Source organism: Pinus tabuliformis, chromosome 6, assembly GCF_031772625.1.
Source record: "Pinus tabuliformis cultivar Carrire ecotype Pingquan chromosome 6, CPIR1, whole genome shotgun sequence".
Classification (NCBI taxonomy): Eukaryota; Viridiplantae; Streptophyta; class Pinopsida; order Pinales; family Pinaceae; genus Pinus; species Pinus tabuliformis.
Window position 1 is genome coordinate 401,601,455 of NC_142292.1, and position 27,124 is coordinate 401,628,578.

The 27,124-nt window shown below is 36.7% G+C and overlaps 1 protein-coding gene across 1 annotated transcript; it reads left to right on the top strand.

Moving 5' to 3' along the window:
* The first annotated feature begins 1,079 nt into the window (after positions 1-1,079).
* Positions 1,080-3,057, top strand: LOC149259001 (putative pectinesterase 53). Its single transcript, XM_089444944.1, has 5 exons — positions 1,080-1,408; positions 1,880-2,051; positions 2,130-2,333; positions 2,447-2,685; positions 2,910-3,057. The coding sequence occupies exons 1-5, from the start codon at positions 1,080-1,082 to the stop codon at positions 3,055-3,057; spliced, it is 1,092 nt and encodes a 363-aa protein (XP_089301070.1).
* The last annotated feature ends 24,067 nt before the right edge of the window (positions 3,058-27,124 follow it).

The following is a 27,124-nucleotide window of genomic DNA, read 5'->3' on the forward strand; positions in this document are numbered from 1 at the left end:
ATGATTAAAGGAAAATGAACGATTTTTTTTTCAAAAATTAACACAAAAAAGCTGAGGCAAAAGGGAAACAGAGTTTAAAGTAGAACACTACTAAAATATGCTTGAAAGAATCTCTAAAATAAACCAATTAGGAAACAAAGAAACAATGAAATAATGGATTCAACGCAAGAAGGTCCAGATTAAAGAAGCTATAGTGGTTATACAGATTTATTATTGATTATATAGAAATAAATTGTGCTTTGTTAGACTCTTATATGCATGAATATTGTGTCAATAATGAATTTTGAGGATTAACATGATTCCAGTAAGTTCTATATTTGAGCTTACAGTAGGAAATGACTACATATATATAATAGGAGTTATATGCCTACTGATGAATGCGTACAATCCTATGAAAATAGTTAGAAAAGTATTAGTTCATGATTTGATTATGATAATAATTTTGTGAGTGATGTTTTATATTTAAGAATGCAAAAAATTGTGCATGATTAGTTATATTCCTTAGAATCAATGCAAGGATAGTAAAATCCTAAACTGATCGTGAGTCTAATAATAAAGGAGTCTGATCGTGAGTCTGTAATTTACGAGGAGAGAGTGGTTTGATTTTGTAGTGATTTGGAGTGAAGCTTCCGAAAAATGGAATCCTGATATGTAAATATGAGAACCGAAATTACAGACCGAGATAAATGGATATCTTAACGAATTGGTTACTAAATAGCACTTGGTCAATTGGACGTATCTCAACCACGTTTGGTTAAATGGACATATCTTAACCACATTTGGTTATGAACTATGGAGCCTACGCTGGCTTCGATGAACGATTGGGTCCATGCAAAGAGTCGCAACTGATTCCGCGGGACTTGGAATGGAATCAGCTAATATGGAGCTTCAGAGGTATTTAAGTCTGAGGAGCTTCGCAAGTCTTTCACGGCCTACAGTTCGTTGCGAGCTCTGATAGATAGTGTCTGCTTTTCACCAAAGTCCCGTGAATGGGCTTTGCAGGTAAATAGTCTCCTTATTACGAAATTCCTGTGAATCCATCCATTCGTGAAACTCGGGGTTTCTTGCGAACGTTAACAATGGCAAACTCCATCTGTAGAGGATTTATAGTTATCAGTTTGTTTCTTACAACACTGCAAGTGTTAACGCAACCTGCGTACTGTATCGGTTGGAATATATCTGAACTCCATGCAATACGTAGCAGTAATCGGGAGAAGAATTCTACAGATTTCTTTAGCAGTTGGTCTCGAAAACTGATCGGGCTTCTTGCGAATTCTGGCAATGGACGTGTGATTACAGTGGATAAGAACGGTCAGGGTAATTACAGAACGCTCCAGGATGCCATCAATACAGTTCCATCGAATAATAAGAATCCCGTCACCATTGATGTGAAAGCAGGCACTTATAGGTTAGTAATCAATGAAAGAAAAATTAGAATAGCTTATTTGGAAGTGGAAGTGAGTTGCTGGGAGAAAATGGCAAGGACTAACCTAACTCTTTTTATTTTTTGAAATTTTGATTTTATTATTCTCATTATTATTAGAAGTTAACTTTTTTATTTTTTGAAATTTTAATTTTTCTGGTTTGAAATAATGTGGTTTAAAATAAATTAGTAATTTGAAAAAATTCTAAGGCATTTGAATAAGAGAGCGCTTACAACATAAATTTACAAATCCTGTTCAAATTTTAATCAAATTGAATCAGAAAGTATACCCAAAACCTTTCCAAAAATATGTAAAAATATGTAACAGATAAACTAGGTCTGCATAGAAAATAGCTGAAAGTGAGTAATAGAAATCAAAGGAGTAAATACTGTCGAGATAGGAAGCTTTCATAAACAGAAACCAACTTTTTGTTCATTATTTTATGTACCGCGCAGGGAGAAGGTGACTATTCCTAAGGAGAAGCCCTTCATAACTCTCAGGGGCTCGGGCGCCAAGAACACTGTCATCACATGGAATGCGAACGCGAAATCGAGTGGTGGGACATATAACTCGGGAACGGTGACAGTGCTCGCTCCAGATTTCAGAGCAAGAGATATTACATTCGAGGTAAGTTTTGTGAATTGCCGATTAAAATCATAGTAAATCATGAGACGAGTTTACATAACAATAAATAGAGTTGTGCAGAATTCATATGGTGCCGGTGATGACGGTGTGGACGATCAAGCTGTGGCGTTGAGGATTTCGGGAGATCGTTCTGCGTTTTACAATTGCAGATTTCTGGGGTATCAGGACACCTTGTTAGACGAAAGTGGGAGGCATTATTTTCAAAACTGTTACATTGAGGGTGCTGCCGACTTCGTATTTGGCAATGGAAAATCTCTCTATGAGGCAAACCAAATAGAAAACCTGGACACTCTTTCCGTTACTTTTTTTCTTTTCTATTTCAATATAGCTCGGTGTCGATAAATAACATTACAGAATTTCCGGTTTGTTGACCGCAGAAATGCCAGCTGCATGCCATTCCTAAACTTTATGGCTATTTTACGGCTCAGAAGAGAATGTCTGCGTCGGAAGATTCAGGCTTCGTCTTTTTAAATTGCAAGTTGACAGGCACAGGAAGAATGCATCTAGGCAGGCCATGGGGACCTTACTCCACAGTAGTGTTTGCTAACACTGTCATGGACGACATTATCTGGCCAGAAGGATGGACAGACTGGCCAGGGAAGCCCGAAAGAAGAAAGTATGTAGTTGTTACATTATTCTATTTCCTAGTATCTATATATTGATTGCAGATTCTGAAAATGTTTGGAAATCTAAAAAAACGTACTATATCGAACAGCAATTTAACCCTTGAGATTCCAAAATTTACCCTAAATTTACAATTGAAATAAATTCAGAAAACCTGTATTGCGCTGACAACTAGAACTCCATATTATTGCTTTCATTCGTTCTGTGAATTTGCAGCACTGCGAAGTATAGCGAGTTCCAATGTTCTGGTCCTGGGGCAGGACAAAATGGACGAGTTTCGTGGGTTAGTAAAGTCACTGATCGTTCCAAGATTGCATCATATTTGAGCCTGGGTTACATTAACGGGAATACTTGGGTCAGCTAGAGGCCATAATTTCTTAGGCACTGAGCTACCAGTTTTACTAGAGCAAATGGATTTGACACCATCCAGCACAGAATAAGAAATGAATATTTTCAAGATGCAAGATATTTATGGAATATTTCCTCAATTATCAAATGTAACCGATAATTTTATAAATGGTATTACGCATGAAACTTTCTTCTTTTCTCCTGGCCTGTCTTGTTTCACCCTGAATTTAAAAATAAATGGACTTCGACAAACGCAACGTGTTTGGCTGGACATATGTGGGAAGGTCGACCGTCCTCTTCCACTGTAACTTCTCGATGTGGTTATAAGTTTTCCATATAATAGAATTATAATAATAATAATCATTAAATTTAAATTTTATGAAGATCAAATTTTAAATATTTATTTATAAATTCTTTATACAATATAATAGTAATTTAATTTTAAAATTGTTAAATTATACTATATTATCTATAATAAAAATATTTTAATTTTATAAGAATTAAATCAAATTTTTGATCCTAAGTTTTCTATATATTATAATAATAATTTCATAATAATGTAATAATAGTTTTGTGTATTATTATAATAATATAATAATATATTATTATTATTATTATTATATTATTATAATAATAATTTTCTTAAAAAATATAATAATAATAATAATTTCATTTCAAAATTATCATCGAATTACATATTAAATTGGTGTTTTTAAGAGTTTTTTAACTTACCTAAATATAAAACAAGAAATGCATTTAATTTAAAAAGTTGATTAGTAAAATCTATTAAAAAACATACATAAATCTGTAAAAATACACCAACGTTACTTCATCGTTCCCAGATTGCATCATATTTGAGCCTGGGTTACATTAACGGGAATCCTTGGGTCAGGTAGAGGCCATGATATCTTAGGCACTGAGCAACCAGTTTTACTAGAGTAAATGGATTTGACACCATCCAGCACAGAATAAGAAATGAATATTTTCAAGATGCAAGATATTTATGGAATATTTCCTCAATTACCAAATGTGACCGATAATTTTATAAATGGTATTACGCATGAAACTTTCTTCTTTTCTCCTGGCCTGTCTTGTTCGCCCTGAATTTAAAAATAAATGGACTTCGATAAACGCAACGTGTTTGGCTGGACATATGTGGTAAGATCGACCATCCTCTTCCACTGTAACTTAGCTCTCGATGTGGTTGTAAGTTTTCCCTATAATAGAATTATAATAATAATCATTAAATTTTAATTTTATGAAAATCAAATTTTAAATACTTATTTAAAAATGATTTATACAATATAATAGTAATTTAATTTTAAAATTGTTAAATTATATAATATTATCTATAATAAAAATACTTTAATTTTAATCTTATAAGAATTAAATAGAATCTGAGTTGTTTATGATAGAATTAAATCAAATCTCAATTGTTTATCATAAGATTTGTATATATTATAATAATAATTTTATTTCAAAATTATCATTCAATTACATTTGTAGAATTGAGGCTTTTGTGATCCATAACAATTATAAGAAGAGTTTCAGTTTAGAACTTTTATGGACCCGTTTGGAACCAACTAGTGTGGTTCATCGTCAAAAAAAGCTGAAACTCTTCTTATAATGGAATTACATATTAAATTGGTGGTTTTAAAAGTTGTTTTTACTTACCTAAATATAAAATAAAAAATGCATTTAATTTAAAAAATTGACTATTAAAATCTATTAAAAAATATACATAAATCTGTAAAAATACACCAACTTTATTTCCTTACCAATGATTTCATAAAAGAATAATATATTTTTAACTATTAAATCAACTCTTATCAATATATTACATTATTAGTGGCTGCCTTCAGCAAGATTATAACCATCGATCTATTGAACGACTGTTAATCCTGGTTTGACCTAATATTTTTTCCTAAGTTTTTGGTCTTTAACCAAAGTTTCAATTGGCAATTTGTATTCCCCTAAATTTTAACCAAACTTCAACGTTCAACCTCTTATTGTGAAAGTCCTGTAACCCAATGCTATTTTAGGCATTTTAAGAATAGGCAAAGTTTGAAGGATGGGCAAAGTTTTTTTAACCAAAGTGTTTTTAAAGCAAAGTTTGAGATATGGCAACATTTCTTAGTACTGCAATGGGATCAAGAAAGGGTTTCTATCCAGTTGACCCAGCAGAAGCACCAATATCATAAGTAATAAGGTAGGAGTACGAAAACACGGGAGACGACTGGGGCAAGCACAGATATAGAGACAAATAAAGCTAGAGGGGCATAACTCGTTAGAGATGCAGATCTGCTTCCAGGCGTGGATGCATATCCCATTCCACTCTGATGAATCACATCGCACTGCAGTAATCACACGATCGACTCTTTCCAGCACATCGTGTCTGTGTTGTGCCAAGCTAAGCTCATCTTGAATAATCGATACATACCGCCTAAATGTTTGTATCAGGTTTGTTTGTCTTCTGAATTGACAGGATAGCCCTAGAAACGTGTGATTTCAATTTTTTCAATAAATAGAATTTATTTATAGCCTATTGAATTGGTATTTTCAAATTTGAACTAGTACGTGGATATCGAAAATATTTGTGCATAAGCTTTGTACATTTAATTTGAACCATGTCCATTTAATTTGAAGTATAATATTTGTGCATTTTATTATTTAATGTATTTTTATTACTCTTCTCTCACGGTTACGTTGCCTGAGCTAGTTTTATGGGGATCCTCTCCTTCACCTGCCTATCACTCATTATTCCACTTTGATTATTGATATCAACATTCTAGGTTAGAACTTTATGTGCTTCATGGGCCTCTGTGGCCTTTATAATGTCGTGATGATATATGCAGGAGACATGGTGCATGACTTTCGGGAAGAGACATGGTTATCTATTAGGAAAATTTTCGGAAAGAGACATGGCTATCTATTCGGAAAATTTTGCGAATACTTTCATGGCCTTGATTGCAATAAATAAATAACTCTCGTTAAATTCCATTCAGTGAAATCAGGTTTATTTCCCTACTGAGCTTTTTAGAGAATATAGAGATTCTAATGAGACTCTCAAAGTGAGTCTTTGACGGCACAAGCACGATGACTAAACAATTAGTGCAGCAGCAGGCAATTTCATACAAATTCGATGACTTTTCCCAAGAGACATGGTGGATGACTTTATGAAAGAGACATGGTTATCTATTATGAACATTTTGCAAATGCTTTGATTATCATAAATAAATAAATATGCACGAGTTATAGCGAATGTAAAATGTACTTACTTTCAAATCTACAGGGACTATAGTTGCCTGCAATCCTTGATTTAAATCTAATAATTAAAATTTAAATATTACTTACAACTTGTAGAATATAACTCTACTACTTAAGTCATACATTTCACACAATTATGTTTGGTCTACTGATCTCATCTATCTCATCGATGAGAGATTTTTATGCTCTGACTTGCAAGTTTGTAGGGTCATGGTCATCAGAGAAAGAACTGGCAAAATCGATACAATAGAGATGTCAACTTAAATGACATATTGACCTAAATTTAGGCACTAAGGGCTTCTTCTCTGTCATTTTATCTAACCTAGAAGATAAGGAGAGGGTTTTTGATAATGGACGCCATTTCTTCAACAATGCAGGTCTGTTTATGGGGCACTAGGAAGAATGCTACAAACCAGATTAGCAGAGAATGTTAGCAACACCAATATCGGTTCGGCTGTTCAGACTCCCAATTGAGTTTTGGGATCTAGAAATCTTGGAAGGTATTGAAACTCAATTAGGACCTTTTTCAAAGTAGAAGACACCACCAGGAAATGCATATATACATCCTATCTAAGGATTTGTGTTTACATGAATATCACAGAACCGCTTCCTCACTGTATTGAGGTGGAATATCATGATGAGGTATGGCAGCAACTAGTGGATTACGAGAACATTCCATTTAGTTGCAGAATATGTCACGAATATGGTCACCTCTTTAGATCCTGCACCATGAATGCAGCTGGGGAAGCACTGGACACTAGGAAGGAGGAAGAATCGAGGAAGGAGGAAGAATTGGGCAAGGATGGAGATGACAGTTTTATAGAAGTGCATCACTGGAAAAAACCTCAAAAAGGATCGACAAGTCTTAAACCACCTTCCAAGGAACTAGCTCAAGTAAATCAAAATAAGTTCGTGGCTCTACAAGAAGAGGAAATGGAAGAAGATAATGAAGACAATGGAGAATAAGCAACAGAACCTATAAAGATAGACAAAGGGAAAAGTAAGGCATAAGACAAGATAGGGCTAGAAATGGAAGGGAAAATGATAGAATCCCAACAAGAGTAGATCCAAATGGAGATAGACCCCCAGAAAGACAAAGGAAGTGAAGAAGAAGAGGTCATGAAGAGATTACTACAAGAATGGAGGCATCTGGATGAGAGGTTCACCCCAGAAGATCAGAAACAATTATACAAGGACATGTTCCAACGTTGCAAGGAGAAATGAGGGGCAATCATAGTTAGTCAAGAAGAACACCTAGGATCGCAAGGGGGAAAAAACATAGAAATAGGTAATACAGGGAAAGGGGGAAGAAAACAAGGAAGAAGGTCCATAAGCAAATCCATTCAAATGGTATGAGAAATGTTGGTGAATTCGGGAAGAGTCCTACCTCTATCAGAGGTATTCCAACAACCCCTCAAATTGTTGAAATGATAATTACAACTTGGAATATTAGAGGACTGAATAGTAAGGGGAAGTAGAGATGCTTGAAGGAGAGACTTAGGAGAGATAAACCTAATATAATGATAATCCATGAAATGAAGATCAGTGAACAGAAACTTAAAGACATTATGGACAAATTTAAATCGCATTACAACGTAATAGGCCAGGATGCCATAGCAAGTGCTGGGGGCTTGACAATACTCTGGAACCCAGAGGACGTACAATTTGAGGACTAGTAAGTTTACCTAGAATCATATCTGAGAAATTTAGGAACATTGTATCCCAGGACTGGGTCCTCCTCATAGGAGTGTATGGACCGTGTATACCCGAAGAATGTAGGATTTTCCTTCAGAACTTGGAAAAACACGTAGTCTCTTCTCAGAAATTCCATGGATTTTAGGAGGATATTTCAACATGATCACATCAGTAAGTGCAAAAAGATGAGGTCTCAGAAGGTCAGATTTGGATATGGAAGCTTTTGGGGATATGATCAATGAACAAAGATTGGTTGTTATCCCAACGATAAATGGGACACACACATGGAACAACAGAAGAGGAAACACCCACCAATTCGCCTCGCGATTAGGTAGATTCCTTATATCAGAACAAGTAATAAACCAGGATATTTTCATTGAAGCCATGATCCTCTTGGGAATGAGTTCTGACAACAAGCCGATCAAACTAGAAATTGACCTCAAAGCTAGCCCTAATAAGCACCCTTTCAGGTTTGAGGCCTTCTGGCTCAGCGACCAAAAGTTCATGATGAAAGTAGAGGAATGGTGGAGACAAATTCAGCAGAGGAGAAGGAGCAGAATGCAAGAACTTCCAACTGAAATTAAAGGAAATAAAAGAGAAAATAAAAAAATGGAACAAAGAGGAATTTGGGAATATCTTTAAGGATCAAGAGAAATTAGCCCAGAGAATGAGGAGAATCCAACAAGAAATCATAATAGCAGGTAGAAGCGAGGATCTATCTAGAGATGAAGGGGTTCTGATAAGTTAAATTGAAGAAAGAAGGAAATAGGAAGAGATTCTATGGAAACAAAAATCAAGAGTGAATTGGTTAAAAGAGGGAGAGAGAATTAAAAAGTTCTTCCATCAGGCTATGATTCAAAAGAGATAGAGAAACATAATCTTCTCTATAAAAAAACGTAGAAGGAACTCTCCTAACTCAGCATGAAGAGATGGAACATACATTGGTCAACCAATTTAAAAACCTCCTCAGAGAACCCCAAGAGGATCGATGAGAAGCTATTAGGACAATATGCAATAAGATTCCAAGCATGATTACTAGAGATCAAAACCTATCTCTTATGAGGGTAGCTACCATGGAGGATGTTGAAGAGATCATGAAAGGGATGAAAAAGAATAAAGCTCCATGACCAGATGGTTTCACAGTGGAATTCTATCAAGCGGGTTTGAAATTCTTAGGGCAAGACATTTTGGGTGTGGTTGAAGAATCTCGAAGAAACCAGAAGGTATTTCCCAACTTTAACTCTACTCTTCTGTCTCTTATTCCTAAAACTGCTAAGTGTGAAGATCCCCAAGGTTTTAGAACTATTTCCCTCTGTAATGTGATCTATAAAATTATTGCAGCCCTTATGGCCAAAAGACTTAAGCCCATCCTTTCTAGTATTATTTCCCATGAATAAATAGGAATTGTGGAAGGTCTCCAAATTCTTGATGGTTTGATAGTGTCACAAGAAGTGGTGCACTCTCTAAAATCCAAAAAAGAAGCAGGGATTATGATCAAATTGGACCTCTTTAAGGCTTATGATCATCTAAATTGGGAATACCTTAAATTAGTGCTAGCTGCCTTTGGTTTCTGTAACAGATGGATTGCTTGGGTCGCGAATATGATCTCCACACTGAATTTTTCCATTCTCTTAAACAGTATGCCAACCACCACCTTCAATTCCTCTAGAGGATTAAGGCAGGGGGATCCTCTATCTGCCTTCCTTTTCATCACAGTAGTGGAAGGGCTGGGGAGATATATTAAAAAAGAATTGCAGGAAGGGAAAATCAAAGGGCTCCAGATTTGGGAGAATGATCTACCGATCACACACCAGCAATTTGTTGATGACATCATGTTGTTTTGCACAGTATCTCTTAGGGAAGTAAAAATAATGAAAGGTATCATGGATCTCTTCATGGAAGCATCTGGTACTCAAATTAATAAGGCGATATCTTGTACCTACTTCTTTAACGTAACCGGAAATGTTAAGACTTATCTGACAAGAATCTTGGGATCTAGATCTAGCGATCTCCCTACCAAATATATTGGCACCTTGCTAGCTCTGAATCCTCTAAATATGGCGAATTGGCAACAAACCATTGAGAAAATTACTAGCAGACTGGAAATCTGGTCCTTCAAAACCCTTAATCTAGCATGAAGAGTAGTCGTGGTCAAGGTAATCTTACAAGCCATTTTGATTTACCAACTCTTAGCAATGGCAGCCCCTAAAGGAGCATGTACCAAAATGGTGGAGATTATTAAAAAAATCCTCTAGGGAGGACCGAAGCAACAGAAGAAATGGGCATTGATATCCTGGCAAGGTCTGACCAAGAGTAAACATGAAGGGGGATTAGAATTAAGAGATCCCTACACCATGAACCAAATACTGGGGGCAAAGCTCTGGTGGGGATGGATGGTGGGTGGAGGAGACCTGTGGAAAAGAATTTGGATGAAGAAATACAACATGCTAGTAGATACAGAAGAAATCTTAGGACACAGGGAGATTCCAAGGGGCTCTACAATTCGGAACCTAGCAAGTCATAACAAAGACATAATATCCAAGCATGGCTTTTGGGAAATTAGGGATGGAAGATCAGCTAAATTCTGGGAAGAAGCCTGCCAGTAGAGGGAGAAACTAAATGGTATACAGGGTTTAGGAAAAACCTTCCAGAAGGCTAAAGAGGCGGATTTAAATTATGTCAGAGAGTTCTGGAAAGAAGAACACATAGAGGAGTACTGGAGATTATGGAAAAACCTAGAAGAATGGGATCGAACAATACACGGGGAATAAAGAGAGTTGTATATAAAAAAAATGAAGACAAGGAAAATATCTATTAGAACAGGTCGAGATATACTGAGATGGGGACATTCAAGGAAAGGAACATTCACGATCAAGGAAGCCTATAACGTTACCATGGATCAGGAGCAAGATGACCTGAAACCCCTATGGAAACAAAGTTGGAAATGAAATTGTTGGCCAAAAGTTAGTCACATCTTATGGCTAATGTGCAAGGGTCAAATTCTGACTTGGGACCAACTACGAGAACATGGAATTCAGGGTCCACCCCATTGTAGTCTCTGTAAACAGGATTAGGAAATGGTTGAACACCTTATGAAATATTGTATTTTTTCCTAGCAACAATGGGAAGACATTTGGTGGGTCTTTGGAAGGACAAATAGAGATCCCCAAAACATCAAAGAAACAATCAATCAGTGGGGGCACGGTCAATTCACCAACCTAGTGGTGAAAAGATCTTGGAGTATAGCTGTTGGCCAGAATTTATGGATGATATGAAAAGAAAGAAACCGCAGAATCTTTCAAAACAAAGAGATGAATCATGCGCAGGTTTGGAGAAGAAGCCTGGGTCATACTAGAAAAACCATTCTAGCTGAAACATGGAGTCAAGAGGATTGGAAGAGAATGCCCAGTGAAGAATGGATCCTGGCCAATCTAAACCTAGAACAAAGAATGGTAGCATGCCAAATGTGTAAACCGTCTAGCCCAATCAGAACCAACCCTATCCTTTTCTCACGCCCTATTGCAGGCTTCATAAAACTAAATTTCGATGGGGCCTACAAAGGCAACCAAGTGATGGTGGGGCTTGGAGGCATCTTATGGGATGATCAAGGCAGAACAAGATGGGTATACTCAGCCCATTGTGGTGTCATGAGCAACAACGAAGTAGAACTTACAGTAGTTCGTGAAGGTTTAGGAACAAAGATAAGACATGGATATAACCACCTAGAGGTGGAGGGAGACTCCCAACTAGTTATACATATGATGGAGAAACTTAATAATGGAAAGATCTGGGATAAGATTTCCAAACGCTGGAGAATGCCCAGCCTGATCCAAGACCTGGGAGATCTAATAAATAGGTTCAAATATATGATCATAAAACATGTAAGAAGGGAAGGTAATGGAGCGGCTGGTTCCTATCTAACTAGGGAAGTAATGAGAAAGGAGGTAATCTGGATAGTATCTAGCCATTAGAACTTGAGGACCCCATATTGGATCCTTTCAAGGCAATCCTGGACCAGTAAAACCATGACACTATGAACTCAATATAGCAAGCACAGGAGGTCCCTGATTGGGGTGATGAAGTGAGAAGGCATAGGCATTAAGACAAACAAGATGAGAGGATGGCAAGAACAACTGACCACTGTCCTCATGCTTGAACAATAGGGTGTGGTGGCATCCTGCATGACCGTGGGAGCATCCATGGAGAGAGGTTGGCAAGAACACCGGCGGTAGATGGATGGGATGTAGGGTAGGTGGGAAGGGATACATGACGATGGAAAGAGTAGGGAGAGAGCATAGAATGTGGAGACAGGAAGACGGGAGAAGGGAACCGCAAACGTTGGGGACGTCAGGGGCTGAGCATATTTCCAGGTATGTTTCTTCACGTTTACCTCCTGTAACTCCGTCTAAGAAGTATAGTATGTTTAACGAGGGGTGCAGGCTTGGTACGTTAGGAAGGGGATGTGATAGGGTAGGCTTGAGGACATGGATGAGAGACAGAGAGATGGCCGATATCAGCTGCATAATAGAAGCCAGGGCATAGACATGACACGGGAGTGCAATTTCAGGATAAAGGGTCGCTCATGGGAAAATAAGGATGAAACTTCCTGGAAGGATTGGACGTTAGATTGCATGACCAATTCCCTTATACAAAGGAGGGAGAGAGCCACGACTCTACAGAGAGAGGGGAGGGGATTGAATTGGGTGGGAATTCTTAGAAAGAAGAAAATGTTCAGGACTAGATGTATGAACATTTTCCAAATCTAACATTTTATGTTGATAATTGTAAGAAAGAGTCTGAAAACAAAGAGATGGCTCACCTAGGCAGAGGCAAGGACCGAGGGGGGTCAGTGCACCAGAGCCAAATAGTAAAAAAAGAACCTACCACTTTGGAGAATGCAGGGCCCAGATAGGGTAGGAAACCCATCAAGGTGGCGGTCAATGAGGCATAAAGAGCATACAAAGAAGTTACGAATGCCGACATTCGTAAGCTGATCCAGGAGATGGAGGAGAGTATCATGGAGGAAGAGTCAGAGCCAGAAATTGAAGAATGGGGGGACCTTTTCCTCGACGCAGGGCATACCAGGGGCAGGATGTCTCTATTCAAACAAACCCTACACATATAGTGGGTCATGAAACACTTGTTGGCAAGAGCTCTGGAACAGGTGGCAAGGGAGATGGCAGAAATTTCCCAACGCATGCCCAACCTCCAAAAGGATGTGAAGAATCTGCAAATGATGATATTTATGCAGGATAGAAAGTTGGATAAGATCCAAAAATGACAGTCACCAATGCTGGGTGACTTTGCTACAACATCAACTATCGTGGATTCTGAACGGGATGGTAGAAAGTAATAGATTTTTACCTTCCAGGTTTTATCGGACTTTTTAGTGGATACATTTTACTTTTCTTGTCTTTTTATGTCAGTTTAGACCTTAAACTATGTATTTACTTGTTAAGTTTATTTAGCTTGGGTTGAAAGACTTGTAAAATTTTGCTACTGGATGGCTTATAACGAAATAAAGTGGTCAACAAACTTGGCTTCCCATGTGGGCAGGTTGAGGCGACCAAGATTTTGTATATGGAACAGCTTGCTTTTATAAATAGAAAAAGAAGGAACTACCGTAGCTTACAAAAAAAATATTATGCTACGATAATGAAAATTAAAGATCCAGTTACTTAATTTGCTACTCCTTATTTGCAACAACTAGTGATCTGTCATATAAGGTAACATTCTAAGATTTTTTATCATAATTACAAGTATGAATTCATCACATATGACTAGAGTGTAGAAAATCGTCTTGTCTTTACCAATTTTCATTGTTGATATATTATTGTCAATCCTACGCCAAAAGTGGGCTTAGTCAAGTACCTTCTCATTTTTTTCCACTTATTTCATAGATGTTCATAGCCACAAACACTAAGAAAGAAAAGTATAGAATTCATAATATCAACATAAATAATTCAAGTGTCATAGTTAAAATAAATAAAAGTAGCTTCACAAATCTACAACATGCCCTTTTACACTTCACCAACTATTTTCCTTCAACTCATTTGTTTGAATTTTGAGGTTTAGCTTGAATTGCAAGTGATTTATGAAGATTTTGTGCATCTTACTTCTGGGTATAACCATGGAGTCTTTTTCCTTTGCATTTCTATGTGCATCGACTCTTTACACATACAACACATTAGTATAACTATTTTCATCCCATTCAAGAATCTTCATACACATACATATGTGTAAATATATATATTAAAACAATACATCATCAATCAAAATTTAATTTTATGGTTTTTCCTTCATAGCTATGGCTACATCATTAAGCCAAACTTGTTAGTTTTTTCCCATTTTGTTATGCTACTTCAATATTTTCAATCAATGTTTCCAATCCATTTGATTACATCATTCGAGTCAACCCCTTTTATGGTTACGGTTCAATAAAAATCCAACTTGTAAAGTTTCCTAAGCCCCTACAATTTCAGGCCATTTCATTCTTAAGATATCACATGTTTTCCCTGGTTCCTGCATCTTTCTTGTACCATATCTAAGTGCCTTTTTGTTTTTATTGTTTATTGGGGCTATCTAAAATTCCATTATTAATATACTTTTCATCTTTATTATTCCCAAATATTATTATTTTCATTTCCTTTAACCATAAGTTACGGTGATATTTTATGTTGTCATAAGTGTTTATCAAATACATATCGAGTCCTTCCCATATGCGACTATCTGAATTTTCCAAAGGTATCATATTTTTAGCCAATTCTCTTGGTTAGAATTTAGTTACCATATATCACATATATGTCTAATGACCATTTCCTCCTTCAAGTTTATCAATCCAAAATTTTATTTATTTTTCCAAGACCATTGTCATTTCCACTTTGCGATTTTCCTCTCTCTCTCTCTCTTTCTCTCTCTCTCTCTCTCTCTCTATCTATATATATATATATATATATATATATATATATATATATATATATATATATATATTCAAGTTTTATTATCTGAATTTTTTTCCATTCGCCACACTCTGTTCTCCAATTATTGAGGGTATTCAAATATTTCAACTTAAAATTTCTAGTCCACAAGAAAATAAACTCTTAAGGTTTCTCAATCGAGAAGATCAAAAATTATTTGTCTGTTGTCTTGGTAACATTTTTATCAATTCCTCGATAATTCTTATGAATCCTACTAAACAAGCATGCGAGGACATCCATGGAGGTCTGATTGTTCACCATAACAGTATAACCTTTAGTTTCTTCAGGGCTCATTTGTGTTCTAATCATCGATTTTTCGATAGAATTGTTTCATTTGTGCCATTAATATTAAATAGGCTCAAGAAGGTTCCATTTTTGAGTACCTATTGTATTGTGCTACTTCATATTCGTAGGATATTGGTTGTTAATTCATATTTTAAAGTTGCTTTCTATTACTATGTTACAATGTCTTATATTTTATGTATGCACTACATGCACCTCATCCTTAGGGTCAAATCCTTTCTTATCTTATTCATGACAAACACACCTATATATTTATATATATTTACTAATGGATATGTTCATTTCACAATATCCTAATTTCTACTAAAAGATTCTTGTACCACTTGCTTTGGCTTATTCGCATATAAGACTTACCCAATGCATTTAGAATGAGATGGTGTAGGTTTTCCTTTCATGGTATCTCTTTATCAAATAGAATGATAGTACACATCATGATTACGTGTAGTTCTGCATCTTAATTTTGATATAATTTTAAATCCATGGTTTGCTCTTAAGGTTATTTTTGGCATTCCTTTGTGGTTATGTGCTTAATTTTATCTTTAGGCAATTAAACACACTTTAAAACTTTTTGATTTTATTATTAGAGAAAAATATTCCTCCTTAGATATGATTGAATATTAATTACTTCATCTATTTTGTAACAAATATTTTTTTCAATATTTATTCTATTCTTACTCTTTCGATATTTCATTTTCCTTTTAGTACTCTATAAGGCTCATTTCGATGTAAATAATGAAAAAATAAATCTTTACACTTCCCTAATTTCAATTAGTAGGTACCATTTCTGCATAGGTGCAACCTCCTGTACAACATTATTAGTCAGCAATTCAATGCTACATAAATATATAAATCTACGTTTTTATTGGGGAAAATTTATACCTCCCATCATTTTCTGTGTAATATTTACTTTCAATTGTTCTTATGTTTCTTACCATATTTTCCTCTATCCCAACCATTATCTCATTAATATCATTTCTTTGTATATATTTTGATTTGACATATGGGAGATATTTTTTTCTCCATGAGTTCCTTATACAAAAGTTATATACCGTAAAACTTATCAAAGCCCATAAATTATTTTGTATAACAAGGTTGTCGGAAAATAAATTCTAGCTATATACATATATTACTTTTTTCATAACTTAGAACAACCTAATACAATAACAATTTGTATATAATAATAGGCTTTAAATCGTTTCCAACTTATACTCTAATAGATACTTTAGTTTGTAACAACTAATTGTATTCCTTTCACATATTTCCGGTATAATAGTTTCTTCTACCCTCTTGAATCCACATTGTTTAGAGTTCTAGTTTAATTCATTCAATAATGTATTATCACCATCTTATATTACCTTAAAATTCATGTATCAACATTTATTTGATTTTTCTTTGTACTATATTTACATTTATAACCAAAAATAGAATCACTTCTTATGTTATTATACTTTATTCACCTCAACTTCAAACTCAAAATGGCCTAAAAGTGGTTGCCTCTCCTCCATAGTATGTTGGTATATAGAGTAACATTATAAAATTTGTGCATGATGACTGCACTCACTACATCTCCCATATATTGTATAATGGTATTTCATTATGTTTGAGCAAGTAGATACATACTAGTAAATATTTTTTCTATTGTATAATGGTATTTCATTATGTTTGAGCAAGTAGATACATACTAGTAAATAATTTTTCTATTTTCTTAATATAAGTGCTTCTTTTGTCAATTTACATTTCTTTAATGAATCTCACCCCACTAAGGATATTTTTGGGTCTACAATTGAACTTTTAATTTCCCTCAACCTTTTCATGAATTGGTTTACTATGGGTTAGTTTATGTTAACACCTACGTATGATGAAATTGTTGTTCATTCCCATCTTCCTAATTATTATTTAGTTGTTGCTCATTCCCATCTTCGAATTTTGGGTGGGCCATAGGCTTCAATATTCAACCTACAACTCTCATACCATAATTAACACACCTCATTTTCATAGCCCACCATTTTTTTAATATCACTATAATTATTAATTGAGATATTATCTATTAATTGAGATTTTATCTTTAGCTACTTTAGGTCTCACCATACGTTCTTTTGTCTCACTTGAAATAGACTCAAAGACTGCAATTTCCTTTACTATTACTTTAATCGAATTCAATCATGGATGACACCGAAATTTAAGTGGTTATCTATCGAATCTTAAATCTTCATAAGCTTTGTTGGAATCCGCTTCATATAAATAAATGTATTGAGTGAGACATGTCTTCAACGTTTCACAAAAATTTAAAGATTTTCTTATTATATTAAAAAAATAAAAAAAATACTAATCTTATTACTATGTACCTCACATAACTATTGCCTTAACATATGGAGTGCACCATTTATATTAACTTGTATCAATTTTCTTAGGCAGCATATGAACATACTTCTCATATAAATATATTTGCAATTGTGCGTACCGTCATGACATATGGCATCGCCATATACCTGCCACACAATCTATATACTTATAACTTCACGTGGAGCATTGTCTACTTATAACTTCACGTGGAGCATTGTCTTTGGTTTTAACCAAAGGTTATGGTTATCTTGTTAAATCAGAAAGTGGATATTATACCTCGAATTTTCCATAGCGTAGTAAAAACCATAAACTCCATCTGTTTTTGTGATGCCATAATGCTGCTATGTTTGGATGGAATTTCACTTTACTGCATCTGGCCTCGTTATAACCTACGCGATAAAAATATTTACTTCGCTTCTCAGTTGTTGCTTCTCCCCTTCTGCTAATGGAGTCTACTTCCAATTGAGATCGCAAAGGTAGAAATGGTAGCTTTTCTCCTTTCTTAATTTCTTTAAAGATTTTAACCAAAACATATCGTGTCGTCTTCTTGTCTTTAATAATTTATTTTTCTCATGACTTATACTTTTCATTCGACAAAGTAAATGAAACCCTATCCACGGAGGGTTTGATTAGGTGTCTTTTGTAGCCGGACCTATTTGCTTATTTTTATTTGTGTATGAAAATATCGTAGGTGTCAAGAAAATTCAGGTAACGGTAGTATTGACCTCAGTTTGTTTTTCATGAATTAATTTAATTCATGGACACACCACGGGATATACCCCATTAAACTAGCCATATCTCTAGCACTCCCTGCAAAGGTAAAAGTTTAACATTTTTATTCTAAAGTTGTTAGGAATATTGGTGGCCATCCCGAGGAGGGACAAGTGGCTATGAATATTTAATTGTTTTGTTCCGAATTAAGTTTGGTGGTAGGTTTTTCTTTGGTGTATGACTTTATTGCAGTTTAATGTTTGTTGTCTGTCCTCTGTCATGACCTTGAGCTTGCCACTATGGGTTATCACTTTCAGTGAGGGTGTTTGGAAGTCATTTCTCCTTTGTGATGGTTTTGCTCTCTACTCTGTGTTTTAACCTGGTATTTACAATGGATGGTAAGTATCATGCCTTGTTTGCTCCGTATGGTGGCTTATTGTGCTTTCTTGGTTCTCTGTGGTTTATTGGTGTTGTGCCTCTGCTCGTTCTCCATTGTCTGGCATTGTTGTGCCTCTACTCGTTCTCTGTACCGATCAGGTCTTCTTCCTCTCGCAAGTCTGTTTGTCTCTATTATTTGCTTCCAGCTCATCTCTGCCCTATTTGTGGTGATTTGTTTACTAATGTTGGATCTGGTTATGGTTTGGCCCTGCAAATATAAGGTCCTTGCTTAGCTGCTACTGAGGTCTAAGCCCCTCCTTCTGATTTCAATTTCATTCCTTGTTTTTTAAGTTCCTATTGCTCTGGCTCCTTGGTGAGCAGGCAGGACTGTCCATGGATCTTCGAGTGGTGGAAACCATCTATTGTGGGTCTCGGCTCTCATCCTCCATCACCAAATCGATTCTTCTCCAGTAACTCCTCGTTCCCCTTCCAGTTGGCTATACATTATTGATTTTTGACTTTTCTGGCTCAAAATTACCATTTCCCTACTCTGTGGTGGTGTGCAGGCCCTTCCATGGAAGCGCTGCTCCACAGCTTCATCCTTGGGATTGTTCGCATGCTTAGGGAAACTCAACTAGGGTATTTTCATGGTTGTGGTGGTTTCTTTCTTGCTTTGTTGTGTGTCTAGTTTGCAGTTTTTCTGTCGCTTCCTCTTATCTATAATTCGGTTACACTCTTGACGTTTTGGGTCCTTTGTGTCTCTATGTGATCTCTAAGGTGTTCATGCCGTCGTTATTAGATTTAGGCCTAGCTTGTGGACTATAATGTGTTTTGGTTTCATGGGTTTGGAACCCTCCATGATTTCGAGATTACAGATTTTGTACAGTGAATTTTTATTGAAAAAACAAATGAAGATGCCATGTACAGGAAATGATTTTTGTTTAAATATAAAATGTAATATTACCTAGTTTTTTTTAGTTGAAAAAATAAATCTATATGCTGGTGTACCTCTGTTTGGTTCTCGGTCTTGAGATGTTGCTTGTTACAAAATGCTTGTCAATTCTTGTTCGAATATTTTGAAAAAAATGGTTTCACTGTCTTGTTTTCATTTTGATTCCTTAAACATCTACGCACAGAGAACGTAATGAAATTTAATCTACTTTATTAAATGACAGATTTTGAGTTTTTAATTGTTATAGAAATTCAAATAATTTTGGGTTACAACTTCTGGGCTCTCTCTCCTTTGTGGATGGAACCCTTTCCATCCCCTATGATTTTTCCTTTTCAATATATTATTAGCAGTTCTTTTACAGTTTGAGGAGATGTTTCTCAGTTACTTTCCAGTTGCTAAATAGTTTCTTCAAACAAGTTCCTAACTAATCCTATTTTGTCTAATTTAAAGACTAACAATGACTAAGTCAACCTTAATTTTAAATAACACAAAATGAAACTAAATGAAATAGAAACTTGAAGTGTTTTCCTCTCTATCTATAAAAATAAAATGAAAATAAAAACATCTCCTAGTTGTCACCTTTTCACTTGGATGCTCCTACATTAGGCTCTGGGGGTAAATTAAACTCATGGCTCCCGTCCATGAGCTCCTCAATACAATACCCGATGCTTTGAATCTGGTCAACACCTAACCATGAACTATCTTCCATAGGATGACCCTTCCACTTGACTAGGTACTGCAAATATTCCTTCCTTCAAGTTCGTTGGCCACCTGGGTATCTAGGATCTTCTCTATGTCTAGAGGCTTTGTTGGGGGCATTTGTTTAATCCACAAATCATTCTCTTTCTATGTGTCCCATGTTCATCTTTCCGAACTGTCTTCTTCATCTACCATAATGTAAGGGTTCAGATGTGCAACATTGAAAATGGGTGAAATTCCAATACCTAGGGGTAGCCGCAATTCGTAAGCATTCACAGAAATCTTCCGAAGAATCTTGCAAGGCCCAATTTTTTTCCATTTCAACTTGTTGTATTTGCCTTTAGGAAACCTCTCTTTGCATGGGTGTGCTAATACCAGGTCTCCTATGTTGAATTGTACCTCCCGCCTTTTCAAATTTTCCTTCTACTTGTATCTTTGGCTGCTACCTTGTAATTTTAATTTCACCTGTTCATGAAGATCGTTGATTGCCTTTGCGAAATCTTCACCATCTGCACTCCTACACTCCAACTGTCCCAAATCTCATAACTCATGTACTCCATGTGTGTTCATTCCGTATAGGATCTAGAAAGGACTACTACCTATGCTTCAGTTGGGCAAATCGTTATAAGGAAATTCCGCTTGGACAAGCACACGACCCCACTGTTGAAAATTTTCTCCAAACAAACTCCTCAATAAGCTTCCCACACTTCGGTTCACCACTTCGGTTTGACCATCTGTCTGTGGGTGATAAGGCGAGCTGAAGTTTAGTTTGGTGTTTAATTTTTTCCATAGGGTTTGCCAAAAATGTCATGTAATCTTAGCGTCTCGATTTGAAACAATAGACTTCGGCAAGCCATGTAATATGACTATCTCAGTAAAAAATAAATGTGCTACATGTGTGGCATCATTGGTTTTCCTTCATGGAATGAAATGTTCCATTATGGTGAAATGATCCACCACCACCATGATGGAATTGAATCCTCATTGTGTCTTCGGTAGGCCTAAGAAAATGTCTAAACTCAAAGAGTCCCATGGTTTGTTTAGAATAGGTAAGGGAGTATACGACCTTGTGTTTTGGCTATGTCCCTTTACAAGCTGACACACCTTGCATCTAGTCACAAAGCTCTGTACATCTTTGCACATATTTGGCCAACAGTAAAAGTGACTCAACTGATCCAAGGTCTTGTATATGCTAGAATGTTCGGCTAAACCTCCAATATGGTTTTCCAAGATTAAGTTCTCTCTCATAGAACATTCTAGAGTACGCAACTGCCCTCCCTTGAACATCAACCCTTTCTGCATATTACAGTCCAGCCATGAACTGTTATCTCTCAACAACGAATTTTGGCAAGCTTCATAAGCTTCCTTAAAATCTGCATCTGCCTCATACAAGTCTTTAAGATGTTAAAATCCTAATACTTGTATCATACTTTATTATAGGATAAAATTCCTCGTGCTTAACACATCTACCACTTTGTTGGCTTGACTGCTGATGTGTTTCAACACAAGCATTAAACTTTTCAAGTACTCCACCCACTTCGCATGTTTATGGTTCATCTTATGCTACTGCACAATATACTGCAACATAGAATTGTCTAAAAACAAGACAAATTCATTGGCTAATAGATAATGTCTCCAATGCTTCAGCGCTTGAACCACTTTGTAAAATTCCCTGTCATAAGACATGTACTTTTGCCTACTTTCATTTAGTTTCTAAATGAAATAGGCTAATGGCTTGTCCTCTTGGCTGAGTATTTCACCAATTACTATCCCACTGGCATCACAATGAACTTGAAAAAGTTTGTTAAAGTTTGGTAATCTAAAAATCGGTTTTTTAGTAATTTTCCTTTTGAGCAGCTCAAAACTCTTCTCTACCATTTCTATCTAATGGAAAGGCTGAATTGTCTTCTTAATGGTGTCCAACATGGGTGTACAAATCCCACTGAAATTTTTAATAAATTTTCGATAAAAACTCGACAGTCCATGAAAACTCCATACCTCAAACAAATTTTTGGGAGATGGCTAGCTAACTATGGATACAACCTTTTCCAGATCCATTTTTTGTTCATTCTCGAAAATCACAAATCCCAAATAAATTAATTAGTTCTTGAAAAAAAACATTCCTTCAAATTTATTAGTAGTTTATTCTGCTACAATTTTTCCATTACATACGTCACATGTTGAAAATGCTCTTCCTTCATCTTGTTGAACATATGTATATCGTCCAGATATACAATCACAAATTTTCCAACGAATTCCTTGAACATCCCATTCATCAATAGCATGAATGTGCTAAGGGCATTTTCCAATCCAAATGGCATAACCAAGCATTCGTGGAAGCCTTCATTAGTCTTGAAAGTTGTCTTCCAATCGTTACCTTCTCAAATTCTGATTTGGTGGTAGCCACTTTTCAGATCTATCTTTGAAAAGTATGCTCCTCCACTGAAAAATCCATCATGTCATCCATCCAAGGTAAATGGAACCTGTACCTAATAGTAATCTTATTAATGGCCCGAGAATCCATGCACATTCGCCAATCACCTCCTTTCTTGGGAGCTAAAATAGTTGGAATTGAACAAGGGCTTAAACTCTCCCGAATCAGTCCTTTATCCAAAAACTCTTGCACCTTCTTCCGGATTTCTTCACTATCCTTTAGACTCATCTGGTAGGAAGCCTTGTTTGGGAAATTGGCTCCTAGAATAAAATCAATATGGTGACTAATTCTCCGCTTTAGTGGTAATTTGTCCAGTAGATCGTCTACCACAATATCACTAAAATCTTGTAGCATGTCATGTATCTTTTTAGGTAAGTCAGTGACTTCAGTATGGATCAACACTGGTTTTGGCCTTCACATAATACCATACTTCACCTCATCATCCTGCAACTGTTGCAAAAACTCTTTTCTGCCTAATAATAGTGCTTTTGTCCCAGTGGTTTCTATAGCATCCTCTTCCTTCATGGGCACTAGGGTATGCTTTATCCCATCTTTAACAAACTTGTAACAATTTGTCGCCCCGTCATGGGAAACCTTCCTATCATAATGCCATGGTCTACCCAACAGAATATGGTGCACGTCCATAGGAATTATATCGCAAGTCACCTCGTCCTTGTACTTGCCAATATGAAACTCTACTTCACACTACTCATCGACCAACAGTTGGTGGCCTTTCTGCAACCACGACACCATGTATGGAGTTGGGTGATTTAACTTCTTCAAACCCAATTTTCCCACCATTTCAGTAGCTACCAGATTATGAGTATTTCCACTCTCTATAATTAATTTGCTGCATTTCCCATGCGACTTGCATAGAGTTCGGAACAGTGCTTTCCTCTATGTTTGATGAGCTACTTCCTTAACCGGTTTTAATAATACCTTGTTCAACACCAAGGATTCCCCAATATCTAGCATATTTTCCACCTCCTATGACGGTGCCTCCGCTTCTTCGTGCTGAGTGACATATGCTCCCCTCTTCCTAGTTCATTCATTTTCAAGACATTCAAAGGACCTGCGTCCCCATTTGTGACACTGATAGGCATTTCCTCTACCTCTTCCATTACCTCTTCCTCGTTGGTATGAGCTTCCCACTCTGGTGTTACATTCCCTTTCACTCTGTCCCAAAGTCTTTGAACTACTGCCCTCTTCATTGCTCTTGGCAGTCCTACCTCTGCCAAAGGTCTATCCTTGACATCTACTAGAACCGCATCCTCTTTTGGCATTTTATTTCCTAAGAAATCTTTTCCTCCACATTCAAAGCACTTCGATAAGCTTCCTCTATGGTCTTATGAGAAAGAATACTAATTTCATCTAGGATATCCATCAGTAGACCATTTACAAACCTCATTGTTTTCTAAGGGGTACCTTCAAAATATCCAGCTCTTAGGTTAACTTTATAAAAATTCTCAGTATATTCCTTCACAGTCGTCATTTTGTGCTTCAGGTTCTGTGCTTGTCTATAAAGGGAAATTTGATAATCTTTAGGTAGAAACTTGCTCTTCATTCTTGCAACCATCCTGTCCCATTTTTTAATCAATGGTTTGTTTAATATCCTCCTTTCTACCTATACACTGTCCCACCATAGACATGCATGTCCCTTCAATTTGGTGACAGCAAACTTGATCCTCTTGTCTTCGCTGCTTTCTTTATACTCAAAATATTTATTTAGTTCACTTATCCAGTCTAACAATTCTTCCATGGACAAACTGCCATCATAATTAGATAGCTCCAGTCTTGGCTTGTTGCTAGCCAATAGAACTGAGCTCAATAGTTTAATTTTTGGTCCTTCGTGAGCTGACCCATCCATCATGGCTGTGGTTTCCTCCTCAATATTGATCTGATATTCACCCTATGAGTGACATGAGTTAAATATTTATTAAACTAAGGTATTACAAACTCATGTGCTGGTGTGTGTTCTGTGTTATTGAAGCAAAAGATCGATCATATTGCCAATACACAGACAATGAAATGGAAAGACAACAGAGAAATATAGTAAGCGAACAGAAAGGCAAAAGCAATTTCAATAAGTTCACCCTCTTGTCTAGGGCTACGTCTCTGGTCCAGCTTTCCGTGGTGGCCTTGTTTTATTGTGTCTTTAAGTAGATAAATTACAATACAGGGACTCAATGTGAGTTCTCCTAAAGCAGGTTTTGCTTGGGAGGCTAGTTCTTGGATTCCGCAAGCCACTGGAGTGCACAAAATCTTCTTCTTCCTACAAGCTTTGTGACCTTCTGGTCTATAGTGGAATGAGCCAAATATAAAGCTCTGTCCAGATAGATTCTTCTATAGGAAGGCTTGAATCTTCAAGCTCTCTTGTGCTCGATGCTATCTTTGGTCAACTCGGACCTCTATCTCTTCTACTTTGCTTTACTGTTCTCTGTGTTCAATCCTCCTCTCTGGGCTCATTGTTCCACTTCTTCGTCTCTCGACTTCTGTTTAACTCTGACTGATTTGACTGTCTTTGTTCATGGCTTTATCCATTCTACCCTTATGCCTATTCGGTTCCCCTTCTACGTCTGTCTCTTCAACTTCTGCAGTTGCACTTGGATTTCCCTATTCAGCATCATCATGAATGCCCAGGGAGTGGCCACTTCTCCTCCTCTACATGGTGCCAGTATGCTTCATCGGTTCATTTCTTCAGTTACATCATGGATGCATTCCTCCTCCACTATGGCGGTTAAACAGATTCCAAATCCCTTTAAACTGAGACTTAATTCCCTATCGATTCCACTTCCTCAATCAAGCACGATCTCAACCATCCAATCTAGGCCGTCGAGATCTGACACCATACGCACGTTTCACGCGATTGACTTGCTCGCCTGATAGTGTGTGATCATTAGCGGTTCCCTCTCACCTCTGTCTACCACGCGTCGATCGATGTATGAAATCACTTTGCTCTCGTCCAAAACCTCTTGCCATTTAAGGCCCCCCTATCATTACCACCGTTTTCCAGAGCACGGGTCCCACCTTGTGTGATTAACACTTTTTCCTTTTCTGCCCGTGGTCCTCCAGTTCCCCCACACAACTAAGTACTCACGATTTTCCTTCACGGCCCTGTTCACGCATCAAAAACCACCTCTGTTTCCTGAACAAGAACTCCCAGGGGCTATTTTGACCTCTTGCGTAATCTCCATGGGCCTCGGTCAACGTGCTTTGACCTAGGTCCTCATCGTTCTACGTTGGTTACCATTGTCACTGGTTCAAGGTGTTTTTGATCGTTGTTTTAGATTTCTTTAGAGATTTGTTTGACCTGATACTCTCATGGTTATTTGACAGTCTTCTATGGATCCAATTCAGATGAGAGCCTTCCCACTAAAAAAGATTTTGGACCACCAAAATTTGGTTTTCAAGCATCAACTAAGTGAGGGTACTTTTTTCTCACTTGTCCAATCTCAATCCACTTTTCACTGCTTGGCTTTGAACCTTTGAGCGTAATTCTGAGGTACTAAACATCTCCCCTGCGTGTTGTCCTCACCATCCTGTCCAGCCCTGTGTCTTCCTGCAACTCATTGAGGTATTCAGGTAGCAGGTCATCAATAGAAGGCAATTGTCTTCACTCTTCAGGGTCCTAAATCATTGAAGGTTCAAACAATCTCAAGCAATCTGCATTTACGACTGAGTAGATGTGCATGTAAGCTAGTAAATCAAGGAAAAAATAATTTTCACCAATCTTCTCAAGTATCTTAAAAGATCCATACCTGATACGCTTTAGCTTCTTACCTTCACCTTGCATCGTGTCCTTGCTGATATACAGCCATACTTGGTCACCAACTTGAAAACTATGCTCCATCCGATGCTTATCATTCCTAGCCTTGTACTTAGCCTGACTCTTTTCTAGTTGTTCCTATACTGCGTGGTGGATCTCCTCGATCTGTTCAATGAACCTCGTTGCCTTGTCCACATCACTGTGTCCATCAACCATGGTATCTTTACCTACGACAAAATCCAAAGGAGACCTTGGTGTGAAACCAAAGTAGGTCTCAAAAGGAGATAATTTTGTAGAAGAGTGTTTGGCTTTGTTGTAAGCATGCTGCACATAACACAAGTTCTCATCCCAAAGCTTAGGATTTTTACTACAGTATCCTCTCAGTAACTAGATCACTGTCCTGTTTACCACTTCTGTCTGGCCATCTGTTTGTGGATGAAAAGCTGTGCTTTTCTTCGACTTAGTGTCCATCTATTTCCATAGACTAGACCAAAACTTCCCCACAAATCGGGTGTCTCGATCAGATACAATGGAAGTGGGTCATCCAAAATGAACCCA